Source organism: Fringilla coelebs (genome assembly GCF_963513975.1).
Source record: "Fringilla coelebs genome assembly, chromosome: 1".
NCBI lineage: Eukaryota > Metazoa > Chordata > Aves > Passeriformes > Fringillidae > Fringilla > Fringilla coelebs.
The window spans coordinates 137295572-137321458 of record NC_140028.1 but is presented as its reverse complement, the minus strand read 5'-3'; the positions used below and the strand labels follow the sequence as shown (position 1 = coordinate 137321458).

General features: G+C 39.3%; 1 protein-coding gene across 1 annotated transcript in view; it reads left to right on the top strand.

Moving 5' to 3' along the window:
- Nucleotides 1-15746, top strand: part of MPP7 (MAGUK p55 scaffold protein 7) — a gene marked incomplete at its 3' end in the record, with an annotated part of 139940 nt that extends 124194 nt beyond the window's left edge. The window contains exons 12-17 of the mRNA XM_084216419.1: nt 2617-2787; nt 9461-9541; nt 11358-11451; nt 12522-12630; nt 14034-14177; nt 15567-15746. Coding sequence (XP_084072545.1) covers nt 2617-2787; nt 9461-9541; nt 11358-11451; nt 12522-12630; nt 14034-14177; nt 15567-15746 — 779 coding nt within the window. The remainder of the gene's footprint in view (nt 1-2616; nt 2788-9460; nt 9542-11357; nt 11452-12521; nt 12631-14033; nt 14178-15566) is intronic.
- Between the last annotated feature and the right edge of the window lie 10141 nt (nt 15747-25887).

Below are 25887 nucleotides of genomic sequence, written 5' to 3'. Positions count from 1 at the left end.
CTTAATACACGGGACAATATTACTGTTTTCATTTTACCAATGAGTTTCAGTGGCAGAAATATCAAATGAAATACATGTTAGCAGTGTTATCATATCACCTGAGTCTTTGTTGTGTTTCCTGTGGAGCCTGTAAAAGTGACAAGGGACAAATCAGCCTGAAGACAGAGCTGAAAGATTTTCTCCTTTTTTCAAGGAGTGAAAGAAATGAAAATTCTTGAATAATATACCACCTGATAGTTTGCTAATGAGATATGAATAAATTGGTTGGAGAAAAGAGGAACAAGTTACAAATGTTTTTACCAAAATCTAAAAGTGGGAATTGAATTGATAGAAAGATTTTGCAGAAAAAATAGTTTTCCTAAAGATTGCACAGTTCACCATTTAAGTGGAGGTTGAGAAGCTGTTCTAATGGTATTTTGAGACAGCTGATCAGGGCCATGGAGCTGCTGTTAATTGAAAGATCAACACCAAACTGGAATGGAGACCACTGATGTAGCTTCATTTCATCATTGTCCTTACTTTTTTACCTTTTCCAGATACATGGATTCTTGGTCTTGTAACAAAGGTCTTAATTTTGTAAAGCATTTAGTAGTCAATGGTGAAGAATTAGTCTTTCTTTTTTCTTTCTTTTTTGTTTTTCCATAAAATGATTATAAAGGAAAAAAAATGCAACAAACAGAATAATTTTCAGGGTTTGGGCAACTTTTTTTGTTGGTGTTTGGGTTTTTTTAATCAGGAGCATTTTAGATGAGGCCTCAGGAAACTTGTAACTCACTTCATGTGTCTGTAGTCTGTATTGCTAAAGCTGCTTTTAACCTTTCTTTATATAGCTGTCTGTACACTTAGGCATAGTTGTGATCAAGAGAACATTTTTGTATTGTGATGGACTTCACCTTAGAGCAGGCAAGATCTCCCAGGCCCTCTTGTGGGGGTGTAAGCTCTCCAATAGAGCATTTCTGTTTCTGACTGCAATCACTTCAATGTCAGTGTTATTTCAATAATAAAATAACATAACCCAATCTACTTCATTATTGTTTTCATGTCTCATATTTTGATCTTTTTCTATGTCAGCTCACCTCCTACTTAGTCTGGACTATATTGTACTTAAAAATATCATCTGCCCTATCTGTGGGTGCTAATTTTACTCCTTCGTCATATATTTTCAGTTTACTTATTCATATTTTGAATATAAATGGGTTGACATCATTGTATTCTCAAACAAATTTTTCTTCACCTTTTGTGTGTATGCTTGTGTTGTAGATTCCCATAGGTATAGGGGTTCACATCAATTAACTAACTTGGTTAACATCCTCTATGGTCTAGGATCTGTGACAATTTATGCTCAATGAAACTGCACGTGTGCAAAATGCTAAGCCTATAACTAAGCCTTGTAGCATTTCTCTTCAGATCTGGTGCTAAATATTTGCAGAACTGAATCTTGAACTTGCACAATATTACCTTTGAAGAAGAAATTATAATATGACTACTTCTTAAACACCTAAACATAAGCTATTATAAGAATATGAAAACTTTTTGTTGAAAATCTGGGGTCACCAAAAGTTTACACAGGTTTACTGTTCCATGAAGTGTTCTGGGGAAAAAACACAAACAACTTTTCCAGTATTTAAAGTATAACTTGTGTTTTACTCTACTACCATCAGACAGTGAAATCAGCTTTGCAGTCTTTGCAGTCTTTCCTATACTTCTTTATAGAACAAAAGCAGTGTTGTAGAGATACCAGTAAAATTTCATGTAATGCAATATAAAGGATTTATTTGAAAAACTCTAAGGTAGTCATTAACAGAGGACTAAATTAGTTTTTAACATGTAGTGTAAAATGGGATATTTGTGCCATTCTGCTTGAAAATGCCAATGATTTTCTCCTTTGAGAGTGCTTAAAAGCTATGTAAATTTTCAAGTCTTCTCCAGAAGGCACATTAGATATCACACAGTTGATGCAATTATAAATATAGATTTAATAGCAATATTAACTTTTAATTTCATAATATGGGTACTTTATTGTCTAAGATATTTCTAATAGTTTGTAATTTAACTAGGAGTGTTTGGATTGACTATTAAACATACTCAGGAAAGGTTTAATGCACTTTTTAAAATATACTATCAGCATGGAGCTAAGCACAAGAGAATTGTTCAAGGAGTTAATTCTCATTAACCCTTTCAACCACCAGATGTGTTTCTATCCTATGTTGTATTTTATGTTTGTGTGCCATGGTGATTTAATAGACGTGCATTAGATGTGGTATGAGACTCCAGCTTGCATGAATTGCCTTGTCTATATATATCAATTTATAAGATACTCAAATTGTCTGAATAATCTAAAAATATTAACAATTTATTAACAATTTTTAATAGCAATTCTATTTTGCAGTTGTTGCAAAGGTTCTGTTTTTATCAGTAATCTTAATTTTGCAGTTTAAATAGGTACCTGATACAGTTTAAAAACATGGGAAATGTCATTCTAATGACCTGGCTTATTAAACATATAATACATTTTTTATTCCATGCTCCAATCCTTGAATGTTTGGAAGAGACTGTTTTCAAATGTTTTAAGAAGACTTATTTTCTTACTTTGAAAAAACCCTGTTCTTACTGCAGCTGGTTTTAGAAGAAGCTTTCGTCTTAGCAGAAAAGATAAAAAAACAAACAAGTCCATGTATGAGTGCAAGAAGAGTGACCAGTATGATACAGCAGATATCCCAACCTATGAAGAAGTTGCAAAATATAGACGGCAACCTAATGAGAAATACAGGCTTGTTGTTTTGGTTGGTAAGTTGTTTTCTTTATTTTTGACCTGGTAAAACAGAGACCTGCTGATTAGCATAATGCTTACCAGAAAGTCATTTAGATTGGAAGGGATCTCAGGAGTTCACCTGGTCCAGCCTCCCACTGAGTGAGATCAACACCAGGTTCTGAGCAGGTTGCTGAGGGCAGCAGCTTTAGGAACCTGTATTCCCACCATGTCTTCCCTGTCTTACCTCACACCTCAGCAAAGAGGTGGTTTCCATCTTTTCAGTGAGTGTCAGGAGGGTGCTGGTGGGTCCCCCCAAAGACATCTCTTCCCCAAGCCAGGCAAGCCCAGTTCCCTCGGTCTCTCTTACAGGTTATGTGGCTCAGCTCCTGACCATCTTTCAGGCCTTTTGATGTCTTTGATCCAGTTTATCAGCAGTATTTTAGTGCAGGGCTTGTTGTGGACAGAATATTCCTCACAAGGCACTGGCAAGTGCTAAGTGAAAGGGAAGAATCATTCCCCTCTATGGGCCAGGCTCTTGCTGGTCCAGCCCAGTCTCCTGTTACCCATCATTGCTGCCTGAGAGCACTGGGGACTTGTGCTTAGCCCTGCCCACCTGAACTCCAAGGCCCTTGTCACCCAGCCAGTCAGCCTACAATGCAGAACTTTGTCCTCATCAAATTTCCTATGCCTGGAGCTCTCTGGATGGAAGTCCTGCTCTTGAGCAAGTCACTCGTATCTAGCCATGTGCAAGCTTTGTAAGGGCCCAGTCTGTGTTGTTGGTATGGATGTGAAATAGAGATGTCCCAGGGAACTCCTCTTATAGTGAGTCATAGAGTACAGACCAATAACCCCTTCCCTTTGAACATGCTCCATTTTTTCACCTGTCTAGTAGTCCAACTTTCTAGACAGGATGTCTCAACTTGCATATAAGGATGCTTTAGGAGATTGTGTTTAGAGCTTGCTTAAACCAAGAGGGATGGCATTAAATTACAGCTACCATGGTTACAAGTCTGAATGTGGCAGTCAAGCTGTACTAAACTCAAAAGAATTACTTGATATTCCACTCTTAGTGATCAATCCATATATCTATGTGGAAAAAAACCCCAAAAGAACAGGATAAATACCTGAGGTCTATGAAGACAGACAATGAAAGTGGAAAGAAACAAAGCCACTTACAACATTAGAAAAAGTAAATGGACAACTGGTAAGAAAGGTGGATGCAATGTGGACCTCTGTGGGCCAAGGATGAATGCAAGCATAGCTGCAGAGGACTCAACATATTATTCTTAGTCAGCTTTCTGTTCTTCTATAATCTGTCACTGCCATGGCTTCCTCACAGCATTTATTGTATAACCAAAATGCCTTGCTTCAGTCTCCCAAAAAGAGAGAAAGTGCATTATCTTAAGCTTTTTAAAGGTAACAATTGGAGTACCAATGAGTAATTAGTAACCATCACTAGGAGTGAGTAATGTCTCATTGATTATTGTTTCTTTGGCAGTAACACATAGGCTGGTTCTTCGTTAGTAAAATTTCCTCCATTCTGAAAGCAGCAGAGCAGAGAAATTTGACCCTCTGTCAGGGACTGTTAGGAACTGTTGAGTAACTGTGTTTTTGTATCACTCATATCCAAGGGAACATTAAATTGAGTTTTTAATAAACAGTTTTGTCACTCTCCAGCACTAAAAATCAGCCACCTACTAGTGTGATCACTGTGAGATTTTGGGTAATATACATCAAGTAATAACATGGTTGAGTTGATTTTACAGTTACATCAACAGAGTGTAGTGCAAAAGTGTGATAAGTAGACTTTTTATAACAAATTGCATATGTCTGATCTAAGGAATGCCTAGAGATTCTGTTTGATTTTTGTTGTAATAAATCAAATGAAGAAAGAGTGCTTTTTCAGTAACAAAAGCAATTCAGAAATTTATTGCAGACTTCAGTAATTCTAATGTTTTTTCTCTGGATATTAAGAGCAGCTTAAGTCTGGCCAATACCATAAAAATGTCTTGGGCAAAATGTGGAAAAAACTAGCAGAGCTAAGCAATACAGGTATAGGAGAAGCAAACACATTTTAAAAGCTTTTTGTGTGCCAGTAGCAGCATTCCATATAATACATCGAATATAATTTGTATAGTAGTACTAGGAAAGAAAGGGAGATATAATTAATTTATAGCTGTAATTGGTGGAGACACTAGATGTCTGTTGTGTGGAGCTAGGTCTAAGTATATGATTTACTGTTTAAAAGGGGACATTTAGGTTTGGTTTTGCCTTTTTTTAGGGGGGAGGAGGTTCGACAACTTTAAAACAAATTTCACTTCATTTTGAATTGGTCTAGTCTAATTTAAAGAACACGAATTGCACACACAGTAATTTCAGTGCCCTGCTGTGTGATACACACTACTCTCAGGGTCAGCTCAATTTACCAGTTTGTCAAGATTCTACTTTGCCTGCAAATCTAAGTTCATTAATAAAGCTCTGCAAATCCTAATATACCATCATCTGAAACAGTAATGATAAAAACATTTTTGTGTGCTTTTAATTGTTAGGATTGTGATGAGTCTGCTAAAAACAAAATTATCCATTATTATGTCATCAGTCTGCTTCTAGTAACTAACTGTTCCCAAGCTGTCAAGAAATTCTTAAAATCTTCCACCACAAATATTGCCTGTATCCTAAGCATTACATACCTCACAGCCCTATCAGACAAAGGTAGAATATTTTAATATGACTTGTATTATTTAGACACTAGAATTTTCATTTATATTAATGAGGGAAAAGACCTGCTCACAAGGTCTTCTGCTCTGGTTAATTTTAAGAGCCAGAGTAGCATAAATTGTATTTCCTTAGTTACAATGAATGTGCTACATGCAATAACTTTATCTGGCATAGTTTCAGCTAAGTCAGAGCTTTCTGAAAGGGCAGGATAAAGCAAAGTTGTCAGTAACAAACCATGAGCACTTGTCCCCAAGAGCACACACTGTCCTGTGCGTGCAGTGTGATCACTGGAGGTGTGCAGAGCCTTTCAGGGGCTGTGGTCACCCATGGTGGTGCCTCTGTCCAAAATGGGCAATGGTGGAAGCAAGGACCAGAGGCATGTAGCCATAAAGGAGAAGTTGTTACTGGTGTCTGACACGATCAGAAAAGCCTCTGTCTCTGAATGAGGCTGTCAGTACTTCCCACAAAGATGTTCTTCTTTTCTCAAAGAAAAGGCATCTGGGACTGAAAAAGCTTTCTATTTGTTGTATTGCTTAGATTTTCTCTTTTTTTTAACCCATCACCTCTGGTTTTATCATGAAGGAGTTATGATGAGGCCAGGTCTATTTCAGAGCAAAGGAGGATGAAATGAAAGGGCCTTTTAACTCTCCACCTTTCCTGACTTAGCTTTAACATGTTCAGTAGTGCCTTGCAGAGTCTTAATTGATCTACAGCAGTCGTGAAGAAAAATAGCCTACCATGGCCATGCTATTCCAGTCAACTAACTGGACAATGAAGAAAGAGACCTGTAATTGCTGTCTGCATTGAAGCTTCCTGATTGAAGGCATGAGAAGGTCAACAAGGTTCAGGAACAAATACATAGGATGTAATATAGTGCCTAGCCTTGCCCATGAGAACACCAGTGTGAACTCACTGATCCTACTTCAGGGAACAGCAGATCTCAAAGTACACTCCCACTGCTTGTTAAAATGTACAGAAACACAAAATAATGAGGTTCTCCTTTCCTACCACACTGAGCTGCAGTCAGACATGCATGTGCATTGTAGTGTGCTAGGAACTGAGCCACAGAGGCTCTCTCAAGGCAGGTCTCCCACTGGGTTTTTGTGATCCCAAGCAGGAATATTATCATTTAACTCACAAAATCTTTTCTGAAAGACCACATTTTCTTTCCAAAAGTCTACTAGGAGCTCATTATGTGTCTGTGGGTGAAGAATGGCCGATTGGCTTAACCCTCCCAAGACCTAAACTTAGTTTTTTCAGTTTTCTTCAGATGCGTCTGAGTGGTACAAAATTTAGTGCAAGTTTTAATAATTGGTAGTTTAATTCTGCAGATGTCTCTCTAAAAAGTGAGGTAGGCGCTGCAGTCCACTTGTGCAGGATTTGACTATTAACATGACTTAACATGCAGCAGCAAACAGCACAAATGTTCCTTTAAAAAAGTAAGCAAAGTGTCTCTAAATCTGTCAGCATAACTGTAAATATTGCTGCCTGGGGTGATTTATAGTAAACCAAAACTACACTACAGACATGGATCCTGCATGCCTTATATTTGACTACAAGAATCAGGGTTATCCTTTTAAATCCTGACACTTTATTCTCTTTTTGAATTCAAATTCTGTTCAGATTCATAACTATTAGAAGCTGTCATCTTTCTCTGCTACATGAAAACAAAAAGAATATTTAGAAGGGAACTGTATATTAAATTGGGGGAGATAGGATAGGTCCCTATACTATCCACATAATGGATGGCTTTGCTGAGCTGGAATCAGCCTTCAGTGTCCATATGCTACAATTATGAGGACTTTGTGAAGACAGCACTTAGAAAGAAGACTCTACACCTTTCAGTAGTTCAATTTAAAGATGATTTTAAAATGTTAATCTGGAAGGGGAGACAGTAGTAGTGAAGTTGTGATCTGGAAACTGAGTTAAGCTAAGTTTCCAAAGCATGTGTCACAGGAAGTGAAGCCTGGACTCGTTCTACATATAAATAGAGCTAAAAGCATACTGTTGATTTGACAGCATGTAGACTAAGGAAATAATATTTGTGTGGATTTGATGGGAATTATTTTTTGCTTAAAAGTAATAGAGTGATTTTTAAAAACTGAATTCCATTCTGTTTGGTTTACTTTGCTAGGGTATATTAAGAGTTTTAATTACTTTTCCTATAAAAGTCCATATTTGCCATAAAGAGCTAAACTCTTATAAAAAGGAGAAAAAATTATAACAAAAGTAATGCCATTATCTACATAACACATTGCTGTCCTCTGCAGACATGCACCAGTAGAGGCTGCTGTGCACCATATTAAATAAACATTTATACATACTGATAGATTAATTTACAGGAAGGTCAGAGATGGAACTTGAAATGCAGTTGTGTGTTAAACTGATGTGAACACATAGAAACTTTAAATGTAGAAACTCTAAGGTTTTACAGTAGAACCATAGTCTGAGGGTAGCAGCAAAGTAGCAAGCCCTTGCTTTTCATCACTGTGTTTCAACTCCAGACAGGGTGAATGGTCATTTTTACAGATAGGCACCTGAAGGTACTGAAGCATCAGTCTGTTTTTGAACTCTCACTAGTAAGTAGTGGTTACACCACTATTTCATTGAAATGTTTATTAGGTCTTGAACATTTGTACAATGTTTAAAATGTGTTTGTTAAGAAGCACTCCATATATACATGTGTCCCTTTTACTAAATGTGCAAGAATTTTCCTTAAGACCACAGGTATTATCCTTGCATTATTTAGGATATGATTTCAATGACTCATTCTCCTTTGCCTTCTGCTGTTGACCTGGCTCTGTAGAAATGCTCTCCACTGTCAGAAATGTAAGAACATGCAGAGCTGAGCTTGCTTCACACACAGCAAGCACCATGGTCCTGTCACCAATGTGGGCAGGCAGGCTGGAGCCCTGCATGAAGGGCTCCTGGGGACAGACAGTGAGTGCCTGTCCAGCCTTTGAGACCTCACAGGACAGAGTGCCCTCATGGAGACCTAAGGCACCACTGACAAGCAACTAAGAATTAGGGACAACTCAAAAGCCAAGAGGAACATCTTGCTCTGTTGCTTCTAGAAGTACAGCATACTCAAATGGAGGTGGAGGAGACGGGTCAAAAAAATTCCATGCAGTCTTTGTTTCTTCCTGCCATCCTCCTTCCAAGAGTGGTCTCTCTTTGGCAGTCGCATGAAGAAGGAAACATTTGCTTTGGACCCGTTCAGACAGCAGGCAGGAGACAAGCACAGTTTCAAAGAAAATCAACAACAAAGAAAGAAACCCAAACATCCCAAATGGGTTGTGACCTGGCAAGTACTGCCCTTCCTTCCTCTCTCCATGCAATGCCACCCTCACACAGTTGAAAGGTGGATGGTGACAGCTACAGGCAGCCAGGAGCTGGGCAGTGTTCCTGCCTGCAACAGGGGCTGGAAGGAGCAGTGCTCCCAGGGCATGGGAAGGTGGAAACAATTGTCCCCAGGGACATCTGGTACAGGCAAGGTATGCAGCAGCAGGAGGGAGCGAGGCTGTGCTGACACACAGAGTGCAGAGACTTTGGGGGCACTTTGCACACGCCAGCTGGGGTCCTCTAAGCTGCAAGTTGAGGGTACTCTGGCAAAATAAACAGCCAAACCAGTCTTTGTTGTGGAAAGCTGCAGGTTGGCATGCTGGAGGTTGTAGTAGGGCTGAGATGGAGGTGGGTGCACGCTGAGGGTAGATGCTGCAGAAAAGGAAGTCAGCTTTGCTGGCAACTTTTTTTCACTGATATTTCCTGAGTAATAAAGTCAGAACAGAGTAACTGCCAACTGCATCCCCTGAAATTTGTCAGCTCTGTATATACTAGGAGAGGCTGGAACCATGAGTGTTTCCAAATCACTGACTAAAAGGCAGCAATGTCACAGCTATAGGCTATGAAGTCTTACCTTGGAGCATACTTGAACTTGAAGAGATAAGGGACAACTGACTGTTGGGAAAAAGGACAATTTTTTTCTTTCAGGTCCTGTAGGGGTTGGATTGAATGAACTTAAACGGAAATTGCTAATCAGTGACACCCAGCACTACGGGGTAACAGTGCCACGTAAGTTAAAATGCTCTCCTATTCTCTAATCATATACTTGCATTATTAGCCTTTGTTATTGTATTACCTATAAGGTACTTTCAAATTTGGGTCTCTAAATGCATGCTTGGCATCCAAATTGTTTTTCTTATTTTTAAAAGTGCTGCTGCAGTTCTGCATTAAATAGCATTGATTTAACTGATAGAGCTTTTTGGCTCAGAGGCATTGCAGTACACTTTCAGTACAAGTTTAGCATGATTGATGTCAGTGAGGTTTAGTAAATGAAACTCAGCTGAAGAACACCCTGGATTTGGCTGTAAAGCACTGAAATGTACTCTGTTACCAATGCTTGCATTCAGCAAACTGGCCTTTATCTGTTAGGCTGAAAAATGTAGATTGATTATAAACAGTTTAATCCAGTGAATGCATTAATTAAATCCCTTTTATTAGCTTTATAAGAGATCATCTGGGGATGATTTTTCCTCTTGCCTGTCTCTGACCAAGTGGTGTGATTTTTATAAAATTGAGTAACATTGTGTTTTATTAACTTCTACAATTCTTTTCTGGGTTTTCTTTAATATGAAGAACTCAACCAATTTAGACTTCAATTTCTTAGTTTGTTTTCTACTTGTACCTTCTGTAGGGATCCTTCACAAATATGGCTCAAACATTCTGAATTTGGGAGATTCTCTCTCAGGTTTTTTGCAAGTGCAGATATTCTGTGAAGTGTATATGTATGAATGAATTTGCTAAGTAGAAAAATTAATGCATTTAATTTGGCAAGCAATTTCTTTTGCATACATTTGCTTTGACTGGGTCTTGAAAGCAACAATAAAAAAAATCTAGATGTTCCCAAAATATTTAATACATGGAAGTAAATGCAGTCATTTTCCCAAAAATTCTCTAAAAGTTGACAGTATTCATCAAGCTGCCTTCTCTCTTTTCTCTTCCAAATTTGTGGTTATAAGTTAAAACAAACATGTAAAGGAATCCCTCTCCCTGAAATTCAGTAAGTCAGGACTTGGAGAGAGAGTGGGGTTCCTGTCTTGGAAATGTTCCTCATTGTGTCAGCCTAAGAAGAGGAGTGGTAGATCAAATAGCATTTAAGTCTGTGTTGCTGCAAGCAGGTTTTGTATGTCCATATGTGATGAAGAATGCATGATGCTGTAGATCCAACTTGTTCAAAATAGGATGTTTTAATGGGTTCATTAATCATAAATGACAACCCCACAAATATTACAAGCAAAACCCTTATACCTACTGGGGGAAAGTATGAAGTGTGAATAATACAAGGCTACTGAAAGAAAATGGAATTCTGTTTTGATCACGGGATAAAGAAAAGCACTGAAACATAAAGTTCACACCCTGTTTTTTTATTACCATGCTTCTCATACCATAGCTACAAGAGTTGTTAATGAACATAACATTTTATAAATCAGGATGGTGTGCTTTGTTTCCCTTTATGGTCTCATATGCTAATAAGTTTAACAAGAGGCAAGGCTGGGGTAATTGTTATGGACTGCTGTTCCTTTTATTATTCAGCTGTCCTCATTTTATTGGATTTTTCCACTAGTTAATAAAAAATGATAATCTGATACTTGTCCAATAGGTTTTTCCTCATTTTCCTGTATGCATTTAAAACTCAATCCTGTCACATGCTTGTGTGCTGCCTACCAGATCCAGAGCAGCCTTATGTTCTTCAGAAGTGAGGGAAGTGCTATGCTTAGTATTGCAGAAAGAGTCTGTGCTTTTCAGCTTTTCCTGAACTGGTTTACATTATGTTGTTTTGAGCATATTTTCTTTTTTTTTTTTTTTTTTTAATATAATGAAACTGCAGACACTACCCGTCCAAGGAGAAGCCAAGAAAGTGATGGTGTCGAATACATTTTCATTTCCAAGCACTTGTTTGAGACAGATGTACAGAATAACAAGTATGTTGAAGAGATTTTTAACTAGAACTGCAGTTAAAACAATGGTTTATTATAAAATGGGGCTGGTTGTTATTTTAGATAATAAGTCAAAGTGGATATAAGTTGCAGTGATTTGAAGATGTGTTAAAATTACATGTTGTTATATAAGCAGCTGGGGAAAAATATGGAGTATGTGCACACACAAGAGTTTCCAAGCTTACAAGTAGTTTCAGTACCTCAGCTCCTCAAGGAGACACTGAAATTATAGGTGCTTGGGATGGGGGAGCATTATTTTAATAGAGCATCTCTGTCATAGCAGTAAAGCACTGCAGCTCTAGGGAAGGGGGGTGTGGAAGTGCTGCAGACGTGCCTGAGTCAATGTTTGCATAGTTCTGCTCTCTTTCAGGCCAGGCACTTCCTCTGCTTTTGAATTTAGAGACCTACAGTGAAGGCCCTGCCTGTACACCCTCCAGAAAGTAAACTAAAATGAAGAGACAATGGTAGCATCGTGCTCTCCAGCAGCCTGTAAAATTCTGTAGTTTGAAATTCTGCCCCAGTTTCAGAGGGCAAAAGTGTATTAGACACAAAGCTGTGGGTTTTATTGAAACTTCAAACTGTGCTTTGCTTTTCTGGCAAATAGTGCTTGTACTTTTATAGCAAATAACCAGCTGCCTTGGTTCCACCAGCACCGTCATCACTCCTCCTCTTCTGAGACAGAGAATTTGGATATTCTGTAGTGTGCAATGAAATTTCAGTAGTTTCTATTGTTTAGCTTATCCACTGTTTTATTGCATTGCATTAGTTCAGAAAAAGAGGTGATGGAAAACATTAGTGGGCTGTTGGACTGCAGTGCTTTTTTCTCTTTAACTGTAATACAAGCAGGTGTTACTGATTTGAAAGCAGTAAAGTAGAAGATTTCTTAAAATTGACATGCTGAAGTACTTTTCAGCATTTCCTTTATAAAACACGGTAGAACTCTCATGTAAAGTAAAATATTTTTGCTTCTGAATTAAATCTTATAAAGCATACTGGTAAGCTTTTTTTCTGGAGAAAATGGAAATTATTCCAGTTGTTTTTACCTTCTGCCACAGGTTTATCGAGTATGGCGAGTATAAGAACAATTACTATGGTACAAGTTTAGACTCTGTTCGATCAGTTCTAGCTAAAAACAAAGTTTGTTTGTTGGATGTGCAACCTCATGTAAGTAAACATGTCTTCTGAACTCTTGTACTTCCCCATATTGCATATTGGAATTCTGGTAAAAAATATTTCTCAAACAATGTGCTTTATCCCACACTGAATGATTGTTGAGTGGGTTTTCTTGCTAGCTTTATCTAAGCAAGGCTCTCTGAAAAGGGATAAATATACAGCCAGTAAATAAAGCCTGCAGCATAATACTAAAGATTTAATTACAGAATGCTCCCATATTTCTATTTATCTTTCTGTTAGTTTGGGCAAAAGATTGTCTCTGAAACTTTAATTTCAGAATAGTTGTGAGTTATCACCAAGTCCAGCAACTCTCTCTCACGTTTCACTAGACTGTTCATGCCAAGGGTTTCCATGCAGGATGGACATGAGTCAAGGAATGCACTAAATGTGATGTTGGCTGGATAATTGTTAAGAATACTCCTCTCTAAACCAATTTTTTGTTCATTGACCTTGTCTTTCAACCCCGCTGAACAGGTCCACTGAGAATTTTTTTGCTCCTAATAACCACAGTGCTTCTAGGAGCTGGACTAATTTGTTTAAAGCTAGCCAAAGCATCTCTTCTCTAAGGGTGGCCAGTGTATGGCTTCTGAGCCCTGGCAGCTTGTGCACAGCTCCCGGGGCAGTTCCGGATGCGGGGCAGGGGCTGCCCTGGCAGAGGAGTGGCCAGGGAAGCCATAGCCCCTGCCAGGGGAGGAGAGGAGCCGACAAGTCCATTGCCTGTGTTCCTGCAAAGCACTAAATTCTCTTGGGGACCCAAGCTTGGGAACCATTCTGGGGTCCCACTCTCTAGCATGGAGTTTTCCTGTGGACTGTGGCAATGTGGAGAGAATAGAAAACTTCTGACCATCCAGCCTGTGCTGCAGCTCAATCGTAGACCTGCCTCTAACACCAGACACAGATCACTCAGAGAAAATGAACAGCAGGGAGTTGTGTGGTGGGCACACAGTACTGAAGAGAAAAATCAGCAACCTTTTGTGAACAAGTGTCACAGACACCTCTTTCTGCTGATGTTCATGGGGACAGAAAGGGTTATTCTTGCTAAAAGGGGTTGAACTTTTCCTCCTCCCCTGAATACCTGCTGTTCCTCTCCATCCTCTCACTGCCAGTGCCACTGGTGTGCATAACTCAAACTTTGCCAGACTTCATGGGGCTTTACCAGTAGCCATGTGGAAATCAAGGCCAATGATCACCCTTGGAGAAAGAGTTTTCTTACCATTCTGAAAATTCTTCCTACATGACTCAGTACTGGTCAGCAAAACAGGATGGCAGTAAATGAAAAATACCTGCCTAGAAATGCTTTATGGGTTTATGATGGTCAGTGGGGAGTTTCTTTTATTACAGTAAATTCCATTGTGCAAAATAAACTAATTAATTAAAATTTTTCCTCTTCCCAGACAGTAAAACACTTGCAGACATATGAGTTTAAACCTTTTGTTATATTTATAAAACCTCCATCACTTGACCGTTTGAGAGAAACCAGAAAAAATGCCAAGATTATTTCAAGTAAAGATGATAAGGGAACTGCAAAACCCTTTACCGTAAGTATAATTAGACATGGTAAATCAGGAGAACCTGTCAGGAGTTTACTTGTAGCAGTTTATCTTGAAAATAAAGGTGATCTCTGGTTCTTATTGACAGCACTTGTCAGGGCTTACATGAGCATCTTGCTGTTTCTCAACCTCTCTCACATTGCACATTTACTGTGGTGTTTTCATTGTTTGATATGCTCATGGGTATTCACAGTTTCCATGCTCCTCTGACTTTATGTCATTAAAGAACCCCCACAGTGCAAGCATGTCTTTATAAGAGCTAATGCTGCAGATTTCCTTTAAAATAATTGTACCTAGGATTAGATGTTTCTATTCAAATAAAAGAATGTATTTGTTTTGTCAACTGCATTAAGGGGTCTAAATTTAGAGGAAAATGCAAATATAAAAAAACAGCTGAAAAAGTAAATGGTCCTTTAATAAAAAGCCCATATTTGTGGATAAGAGAAATAGGGGGTTTTCAAAATGTTATAGAAAACTGGAACATTGTAAGAAAGAAGAAGAGATATCTAAGCAAGGAACAAATGCTGGTTTTTGTGAATAGTCAGAAAAAAATATAACATTACCCAATATTAACACACTTGCTTCCTTGTAATATAATGAAATTATATTTTAATTGAATCTTCAGCAAAGATGATCATTGTTAGATTGTTTTTACAGTATGTATCATTTTTACTCATTCAGGTGTTACTTAAGATTTTTTAGGTTTTGTTTCAAAGTGAGTCACAGATATAGTCACAGACTGTATCTGTGTAGAATGTGTATTTGGAATAGTTTGGAAATTGCATTCTGTAAGAAAATGTTGGTTTGTGGTATATAAAAGTAAGAGGAGTTTGCTCTTAAAAGCAACCTTCAGGCCATTGTTTAGTTAGGACAGGTTTAATCTCTCAAAGTCATTTAAACAAATTATGAAGATTTGTTCCCTCCCCAAACGTGAAGAGAAATCCACTAAGCCAGATCGAACAAGGCATAGAATGATTATTCCTACCAAGCTCTTAAAAGGGCTGTGCTGTAAGTGCTAATAGCCAACTGAGATTAACATAATGAAACTTTAAATGTATCATCAAAGTAAACAGCTAGAAACATTTTCTGCTGGTGCTGCTAAAAGAAAATGTCTCCGTAATTACCGTGCAGTGACTAATTGTGTCACTACAAAGGGAGAGATGATTTGCCTGTTGAGCTGAGTCAACTCATCAGAATACTCTCTGAGATCACTTGTAATGGTAATCTCTGTTTTTTTTTTTTTTAATTAGAGGTACAGTTTCCATCTCCTGATGAGATAAGAAATAAGCAATTAGATCATGTTTATTACAGAAAGAGTTTATGCAGGGTTGTTATGGACTGGCTGTGCACTGATCTTTATTGCACTGCTCTTACTAGGAAGAAGATTTTCATGAAATGATTAAATCTGCCCATGTGATGGAGAGCCAGTATGGCCACCTTTTTGACAAGGTGATAGTCAACGATGACCTTGCTACAGCTTACAGTGAGCTTAAAACAACTTTTGACAGGTTGGAGACCGAGACCTTCTGGGTTCCTGTCAGCTGGCTACACTCATAGTAACGTTTTAGGCAGACAAAACCTCTGCTGATGTATCAGCATCTAAACCCTGGGCATGGTTAAGCTTTTACTGATGGCTACTTTCTTGGGAGGAGGGATTTCAGCTCTTTTGAGCAGCAGGTATACTCTTCATGCACTTGGAACTGGTCTTGTTTTCCTGTGTCTTCAATTCTGCTGCCCACGGTTTGGGGCAGAACAGGCAGATTAAACCAGAGATTTACTGTGCTCCATAAAGTGAGCTAATACTAGTGTAGCAAAACTGCCAAACACCTCTTTATCATCATCTGTGTGTTTCCAAGGTGAGTGTTTTAAACACAGAGTTTGCAGAAGGTACAAATTGATGCTGTAGATCAGCACTTCAGTGGTTTTAAGCATAACTGTTCCCACACAAGAGCACACCAGCACTTGGAAATTATTGCCCTTTCAGTGCTTGGGAGAACTGAAACAGGCAAAAGAGACCAACATTTTTCTGAGGAAGACACCATAGTTTTAATTATGTATCAATGTGTTTTTACTTTTCTAGATGTGAACCTTGTCTTACATGTACAGACTGATTTAAATATTCTTTTGCAATTAACATAATCATGGAAAGAAAGATGTATTCGGTGGCTTAATAGTGAAACACTCAGCTGTGAGAATGCATGGATTAAAAATATTTTCAGGCATGCTCTGTGGCACAACAAAGAAAAGTCATGGGAATAATTATTTAAATAGGAAAAAATGTGGATTAGTGTGTATATAACTTCAAAGTCTTTGGGATTAAACTTCTGTAAAATCAGTGGCAAAGTGATGTGAATAGCAACAAAGTAGAGAATAATTTTCCCCCTTTAAATTGATTTTAAATATTTTTGGCACACTTTAGAACAATTTTCCCATCAGAAATTTTCAAACAATGAAGAAACCTTGGACATCTGAGAAGCAGTTGAAAGAGATTAACTCTTTTTATTGTTGAGTATATACTGATACTTTTTAGTAGTGTAACATGTATTTTGTCTCCACTCAAAAATAAATTAATGCCGTAGAGTTCACTGTAAAAAACATCCTTGTCACTGGAAACAAGACAGCTGGAAAGCCCATTTTAACATTTGATGTGTCAGTGTTAAGCAAATGTATACTAGAGGATGTATTTTTAAAATAGATAATTTGGTATTTTTCTTTACCTACTACTGATATGCAGGAAATGAGTACAGATGTAAAGACCAAGTAACACCTGTGTATTGTGTTGTGAATATGTCTTGTAAGTACAGAATGTGTATAGGAACTTGCTGACTTCAGATCATCCCATCTGTGGCATTCAAACAGGAAACCATTATTTCATGTGAATCTGTAAAGAGAATATAGCTGTCTTGTTTAAAGAAAAAAGAATTTAGTGAAACTTTATATATTTATGAAAGGGTTGAAAAGGGATGTTAAGTTTTTAAATTTCTTGTCAATGTGATCATTTATTAAAGAGATTACTAGTCTGTAATTTGAAACAGTCTCTGTAAATGGAGCTCAACATTCCATGTAAATATTTTATTTCAGTTCATATGCTGATAAAGCCATGAGGTTTTGCAGTTTTATTCTAAATGTGTATTTAATATGTGGGCCATTGCATTTGGCTTAGAGTCTTATAAAACAAATGAAATGCAAGAAACAACAGCAAAATCCCTGGGTGTCTGGAAAAGTTTATGCAAGAGTTACAGATGTACTGAGTCCCAGTATGGACACATGCTCTGCTTGAACAGCTCTACTCTAACTTCTGTCAAATTTCACCATTTTCCTGGTGGACTTAAACTTTTTTTGTAACATAAATAGGAATTTGTTGATTAAATTAATTGCACAGAGATTATCTGAGTTGAGAAAACATTTTCTATTTTTTTTAAATCACTGAAAATCAATCTATTTTTCAGGGGATATGGAATTCAGCGGGTCAGTTTGCCTTTGTCTGTGAGATGCCAAGTGCCTTCACCATATCTAGAAATGGAGAGGACCCTTGGCATCTCTCAGGATGTGGTCATTTCCAACAGGAGGGGCTTTAGTCCTCACTAAAACACTACTAGCATTGCTCCTAACTTGGAACACTGGGGTACAGTCACCCTTGCATAAGGGACCTGTTTTTCTCTTTGTGAAGTAGATGCTAGAATAATCTGCAAACTCCATGGCAGGGACAGTTCTGGCTGTCCTGCAGGCTGTTTTTCCTGTCTTTGAAATTAATTTATTTCCCATTCCTGGGTCGGTGTGGTCTGGGAGGATGCTGCACACAGCTCTGCTGTCCTGGGCAGCGGGGAGCAGCGCGGAGCTCTGGTGCACTCCCGAGACACCGACCCTCTGATCCCAGCACATCCTGGCAGGAGGCTCCCACAGCCATGGCTGCCTGCCCCCTCTCTGAGCCAGGAGCTAATTCCTGAATGGTAACACCTGCAGAAGAAAGGGAATCTCAAAAACATAGATCCAACCAACAGAGTAAAACGTGCACAGTCTTTGACGAGTCAGAAAGTTACATCACTAAATTGCTTTAAAAATCAACATTATTGCAGTATTTAGCTTCAAAAGCTAAAAATCAAAGCCCTCCACAAGACAGGCAGAAATGACAGTAGGTCTAGGCAGAAAAAATATCTTAGTCAAACAGTTTCAACAGGACAGGGGCCTGCTTATCATGATGGATCCTGAGCTGTGTTGAACTGTTCTGGGATACCAAGGGGAACAGGGGGGTGGATTGTTCCTTTGACTCCTTAGAATTTGGGAAGGAATACAACTAAACATGTTTCCAATATTCCACATATTCAAGTTGTGCTGTGTGGGTTTTTAGAGAAATGTATGTTTTGACAGTCAAGTCCAGATGTTTTTATTGTGTTCTAGCTGTTTGCTGTAGTCAAACAAAGGGTAGTATTTTTTAATATTGTACCAAAGTCTATACTTGAATTCACCATCAGGTCCTTGGTCGATGTCTTACCTGAAATCTGATCTTACCTTCTTATGCAAAACAATAAATTATTGATATACCACTGAAGGTGTTTTTTTTTCTTTATTGAAAATTGCTCCATAACATATCATAGACACATAGAATGGTTTGTGTGGGAAGGGACCTTAAAGATCATCCTGTTCCAACACCCCTGGCATTGTCAGGAACACTTTCACTAGACCAGGTTACTCTGAGCCCCATCCAAACTGGCCTTAAACTCTGCCAGGGATGGGAAATCCACAGCATCTCTGGACAACCTGTTTCAGTGTCTTACCTCCCTCACAGTAATGAATTTCTTCCTAATACCTAATCTAAACCCACCATCCCTCAGTTTAAGGCCATTCCCCCTTGTTCTATTGCTACACTGACTTGTACAAAGTCCCTCTCCAGCTCTCTTGTAGCTCCTTTAGGTACTGGAAGGTGCTGTAAGGTCTCCTCAGAGCCTTCTCCAGGACGAACAAAATTACTTTAAAAAGTAAAATGCCTAAGTAAGTTATTTCATGGGACTCTATTAACTTTAATGCTCCAATTATCTTAAATAGAAAAACAAAGCACCCCAGAACAAGGATAAAAGCTTTTAATATTTCATTGCCAAACTCTTCTTCAGAATTGATGTTTACCCTTTCCTGCAGCCCACCCCATAATAAACCATTTTCTTTCTGAGGGGAAGTGCGTACATCAGTGGATCAAACTGAAATATCAGCTCATCTGGGCTTGCAAAGTCTCAGAGTGTTATCCAAGTTGTTGACTAGGAGTGTTTCACCAGACACATAAACTTCCAGGCCACGCACAAGTCCCATGGGAAGTTGTGCTCATTTGTGGGACTCAAAGAAAGTAATGCTTGAACTCAGTTACTTTTTGCATTGTGTTATACCTTTTCCAGGAAAAAAAAAAGTGGCCTAACACATACTAGGATTAGAGAGAAGACTTTTAAGCACCTTCTGTTTTATTTCAGTGCACTATTCTGCATTTCCCACATGTACTTCTGTTCAGGTTTCTACTGTGTGTGCAGAATTTTTTCTTTGGTAAAGCTCGTATTTAGCTTTTGTGAGATTGTTTAAAAGGATGAATAGTTTCTTCAGAGGTTTGAAATTAAACTTGGTCTAGTCTATTTTTGCCACTGCTCTCTCTACTGTCATTTCCCCACAGGATTAAGGGTTTTCTGTTTATCAGTGCTTAAAGTCATTTGTACTTGAAATTCACCCTAGATCCTTCTGCTCTCAGAGTCATTACGTATTTATCATATATTACCATGATTAATGTATGATACCAAGCAGTCAACAGAAAAATGTCTGAACACAAAATTAAAGGGAGACTGTAGGTGTATTTGTTGTCTAAGAATTCTAGTGCTAGATAACAGTTAAAGGTTTCAACAGAAAAACACACAAAAACATTTGGAAACAGTTAAAGTCTGGTCTTAAATTTTGTCTCATGTTAAATGGCAGTGTACAAATGAGAGAATTTGGAGTTCTAGACAGTTTGAGACTTTTCCCCTCTTGATATCTGTGTCTGAAATACAAGTTGGATATTTGGAAGGCTCTATGGAATGATTTTACATCTCTATAGTAAAATAGTATGGTATTTTCTGTAGCTGAAATCCAGCATTTGAACAAAGAGGGTAAATCTCTGTGATTATTGAGACTTTGTTTTACTTCTGTTTCAGTTGTACACTTAGTCTGTTTAAACAAATTTTTGAGGACTCAGTGGCAGAGGCTGTCAGCTACACATTTCAATATGTGGAGAAAAATATCCTCAGAATTTCCAAGAGGGTTCAAATGGTTCAAACAGTATCTGAAAACTTGTTGATAAGAAATAGGGAAAATTAGGTCACAATTTCTTTTGTAATTAGATCTCTTTTCAGGAGCTGTGTTAATATTCAGAACTTGAATATGCTAAAAAAAACCCAGAAGGCATACAATAATTTAAAAATGAAATTTAGATTTGTGTTTTAACAAAGATCTTACAAGCTTTCTATAGGATTATACACAGGCTCATAAAAACTTTGGGTATGTGTTTTAAAGGGAGGGTCTGTGGGTATGGCAGAGATGAACTAAGAATGTTACAAATGCAAGTACTACCCTGAAAATGCATCTTCAGTTTCATAAACCACTGAACAGGAGGTCAGAGACCTGGCTGCAAATGTGCTGCGGTTTCTGTTCCTTCCTTGGTAAATACAAATAAGCACCAGTAAATCTTCATTGGTAAACAAAGCTAAAATTGTCCAAATTATGGAGCTGAAATGTAGTATTCAGAAGGAGGAGTACTCCAGATCCCGGTGATGTTGGCCAAAATGCTGCTTTACTTTCTTCTAACTTCATTAACTTTTGCAACAAGAGTACAGCAATCACAGCTCTAACTCAAAATTACCAAACTGTGTTTAGTCATTGGCAATTTCATTCTTTGTTTTCCTCTTTTTCCTTGTACAGTTTCAATTTAGTAATTCAGTTATATAAGGAGGAGAAAAGGGACAATTAACTGATCTTGAAAAACAGACATCAAAAATTTGATACAAGGACATTTATTACATCCTTCCCAATGGACACAGGGGTGGTGTGTTCCTGAAACAGAAGTGAAGAGCTAGTGTTTTTTCCAGATGGAGAGCACCTGAGCAGTGTTTTGTCCCATGAAAATAGAATTGCTCTGAGAAGTCCCTCTGGCCTGTTTGATGCATGAGAGCAGCGTGTGGTAAGAAAGACCAGGAGCAGTTGTAAATTTTACTCAGCCAGTGTTGGCTTCAGGGGTTCTGGTTTAAGGCAATGGCCATTGGCGTCAGTTCTGTTCGTTTTCTGTGTGACCTCTGGACATTTCCTGGTGTGTCCTCTCCCTTTTCTAGACTTCCATTACTGCCTTGTTTTTAAGCAACTACAGCTCCCTAAAACTGGTCTAAACCTTGGGCAGTGGGAGTAGTCGTGTTTCACCATCAAGGCTGACGTTCATGGTGGGGCAGTTGCCCAGATGTGAGCGTGGGTTGAGACCACTCCACAGAGCTTTGCATGCCCTGGATGGTTTGTACTTCCCCACCAAATGTGCTTTGATGCAGCGTCTGGAGCCCTGCTCCCAAAACCAGGCTGGCCCGTGCTGGGCAAAATGAACATGGAACAAAGACATATTTCCAGATTCAAAGGAGCTCACTAAAAGCAGTGGGAGAGATGAAGAGCAGTGGGAAGGTGCAAGGAAAAGCACTGGGCACAGCTCTTCCTACCAGCTGGCACAGAGGCAGCGCTGGCCTAAGGGGGCTGTCAGCATCTCACAGGAGGATCAGGTGGTTGGAGCTTCCTGGCAGGGCTTCACCCATGCTGGGCAGTGCCCAGGCACACTGAGGGCTCACAAAAGCCTGACTCTGGCAGCTTGACTGCAGGAGGGAATCAGCTGTGTGTATGAGCTGTGCTCTGCCTCCTTCCTGAAGAGCCAGAACAGCAGGGCTGGTCTTGGCCCATTTCCCTGCCTGGTGCCAGTGGAGGCAGGAATGCTCCAAGACCCATGTGCAGTCCTGGCCACTACTGACTGTGAGGCACAAAAAGAGTTTTCTTGTTTGGTTGTGGTTTTGAAAACTGGCTTGAAAGCTTTGTTATTATTGGTGTTATCTGGACAGTATGAAAGAGCAGCCTCTCTTATAGGCCCTGCTGGGTTATTATTCCAGATGTTTTTCTTTACACAGCTGTTAAGCAGGAAGTAGAACCAAAACCAAAGATTGATTTGAACCATTGTTTTGTCAAAAACCAGAACTGAACCTGAATTATTGTCTTCTCTTGACTTCATTGAATTCAGATCATCATTGGCCACAGCTGGATTCAACCCCAGCTCAAACCACACTGAAAAAAGCACAGAGCCTGACCACACTTTTGAGTAGGTGAGATTTTGAAGGCCAAGAGCCTGCATCTTGTCATGAGTGCAGCTGATGTTACCTTCAAGCCAACAGCAGCTTTTACTGAGTGCACATGTGTGCACATGTACATATTGTTATGTATTTATCAAGTGCTTTAGTGTACGCCAGTTTATTTTAATGAAAAATGCAGGTTTATATTGCATAATTGGAAGATTAAGGGCAGGCTAAAGAAAGAAGTCTACTTATAGAATAGCAAAGTTTTAGCAAATAGATGTATAGTTTTACTCCAGCAGGACTCACACATCTCAGGAAATTTAGAATTTTACATTTTGTATATATTGGTTTGCCCCTATTTTCTGAAAGTCAAAAGAACTTGATTGAATGCAGACTACAAACTTGTTCCCTACAAACCTAGTTAAACATGAAATCTTGTGGGATTAGTTTAATTGTTCCTTAAATAAAATAGCTACTTTGTACACAGACGACAATTTTATGCTTGCCAGATAAAGAAATGTGAACCTGTCCAGAGACACAGGAATTTGTCTGTGCAGGAGTATCACTGGGCCAACTGTCTTGCCTTTTGTGCGATATTGTGGTGTAAAACATCACTCCACTGGTTTCATTTTACAGAAAATAGTCTCTGTGGTGGTACCCTGTGGGAACTGAAGGATCAAATTCTATTTTCCCTTCAAAAATCCAACTCCATTCATGCCCCGCTCCTGACACCGCACTCCCCGCGAGCGTCAGCCAGCGCGCGGGCTCGGGGGAGGCTGCGGCACGGCAGGGAGCTGCGGGAAGCTGTGCCAAGCAAAGCAGGAGGTGCCACTCTTTGCCACAGGAGAGGCTGCCACAGGTAACACCACAGCGTTTGAAACGAGGGATGGTATCCCTGATACGATTACATTGTAACTAAGTAAATGAGGACAATATTTTATTACTCCATTTTTAATTTTCAGAGGATTATGTGACACTTCTGATTAACAGACATTGTTACTCTGACTGCAAAGCCTTCTGTTTTTCTTTGGCTTCCCTACCGCCTCCTTGAAAGCAAGGGCTGCTGTAATTAAAGACTTTATTTGTTATATAAATGTAACCATAAAACATGTGGAGTTCCTATCTTCCAGAGCTACCAGACCAAGCAAATAAAGACAAAATTTCTGCAAGTGTTCTCAAGTGACCTATTCTGTTTAATCTCGTTTCCTCTCTTCCTAACCAGTCTTCTCAAAAACCTCTCCATGTCAGGGGCCAATAGTTTAACAAAGGCAATGTGAAGCAGAAAGGAGAGACTGGCCAGGAACCGCTGGAAGGGATAAGCTGGGACGCTGCTGGACTCTGAACACCGGCAAGTCTCCAAATTTGCACAAAAATGAGCAACCTATGGGTGAAAACAGCATGGGGAGGTGATTTGAGCAAGAGTGTCATTCACTCCCTCTTCACTACAAGAAGGAGCCATCACCACCGCTGGGCCTTTCACTTCCCTGCATTTAGCAGGGACCTGTTGTGTTATCCCTGTGTCAGGTAACACATTCCAGCGTGTAGTCCTTGATACCTCATGGCAGACTCTGCATGTGCTTCCCCTTCACAGTGTCACTGAATGCAGCTCTTGAATCTGTGGTCTCCAGAAATCATCTTCTGAAAGCGGTATTAAAAATCCGCCTACAGTTGAGAGTCTGCAGGAGTCCAGCAAGTGCCAAGCCAGGTGTGGTTGCAGTGTCTGTGTATTGCTGACAAGGTGGTTGCACTTTTAATCCTGAACCTCCTTCCCCTTTACCTACTGTGCACCAGAGGGGTGGTGGTGGCTGGTGTTAACTCTTCTGCCCCTGGCAGAATGTGGTGCATTGATACATTTGGTGATTGTTATTGTCCGTGCAATCACATTTAAGTACCCCCAGTGAGATACTCATGCTTAGATTTTCTGCAGGAACTCCTGGGTCACTCCCAGTACACTAATTTGTCTGTCACAAAGTGTAAGTGGAAGACATGAGAGGCCAGATTCCAAATCTGAGTGAGCTCTGCAGGGAGCCAGTGCTACTGCTCTGCTCCCCTCTCAGCTCCACTTAGAGCAGTGGTAACTTGGCTTGGGCTCATGAGCATCATGCAAAATCCTTACGGGTCCTCACGGTTCCAGTGCTCAGGATTGATGATTCTTTCTTCTCTTTTAGCATCTTGTGAATAACTTAGAATTTTTCATGCTAATGCAACTCCCTCTCTTCCTGGTAAATTGCCTCATTTTGTGCTATTGGAAAGTGCTTAGTCTGGATTGCTTCACTGTGAGTACCTAATGGCTGCTGCTGCTTTCTCTATCATGTGCTTGGGACAAGGGTGAAATATCAGCAGAGAGCTGACACCACTTCAATCCCTAAAGGAGTGATAGTAGGAACTCCTCCTGTAGTTAGCCTCAAATGACTTTCATCTGTACCACTTGAGCACACAGGATTGTTCCTGCAGTTTAACAGCGTGGCACAGATGAGATGGCCGTGGATGAACACAATGAACACGCAGTGCTAGTGAAGTTAGAAAAGTTTCATTTTTACTTTAACAGTATCAGAGTTTTACCTCTTGTCTTTCCATGCCTGGGAAATCAGGAATGCCTTTGCTCTCAAGACCTTGTAATCTAATGCCAGGTCTTGCTGACTTTTACAGTTGAACCTTAGTGCCTCATTTCATGTGTGGTCCCTTTGACTTCTGTAACACTCCTCACAATGGGGTTGGCAGCTCTCACCCTGGAATCAAGCTGATTACTTCTCTGAGCTCAGGGTCTGGCTTTGAGATAAGATGCAATCAGGAAGGATGATAAATATTTCAGCAAGTAATCAAATGTGTGTGAGCTGTCTGGTTATTATCTTTGGATTAGTATCTGAGATTAGTATCTGGGAGCAAGCTTCAATACAAATGCATCAGAGTCCCATCAAACGTGGTCGTAAATACGTGTGGCTGATAAATCTATTGACTTTTTGTCTAAATTATTTAATGGAAATTGTGGGACTGCATTAGATGGCCCTGCCCTTTGCTGCTCAGCTGTGCTTTTAGCATTTTATTTCTTTTACACCTACAGTGTGGTCATGATAAATCTTCTACATGTTTTTAAGTCATTTCCCAAGTGCTCTCAAAATGGAGGCAGCAATTCATTGCTGTTACTTAAGGCAATTATTACTGAAATCTACAAAAGAGTGTTTTGGAATAATTAACCTTAGTTAGCCTTAAGCCTTGAAAGATTTTCTAGTGTTGCTCAGCAGCCTGTAAGCTGCCAGTTGTACGTTTGTACATTCGGAGCTGTTAAAAGTTCACAAACCCTGTGGAGTGAGCTCGTCTGCTTTACTGATTTCAGCTCACACAAAGGCACAGCACTGTACAGCTCAACTTGTAAATGG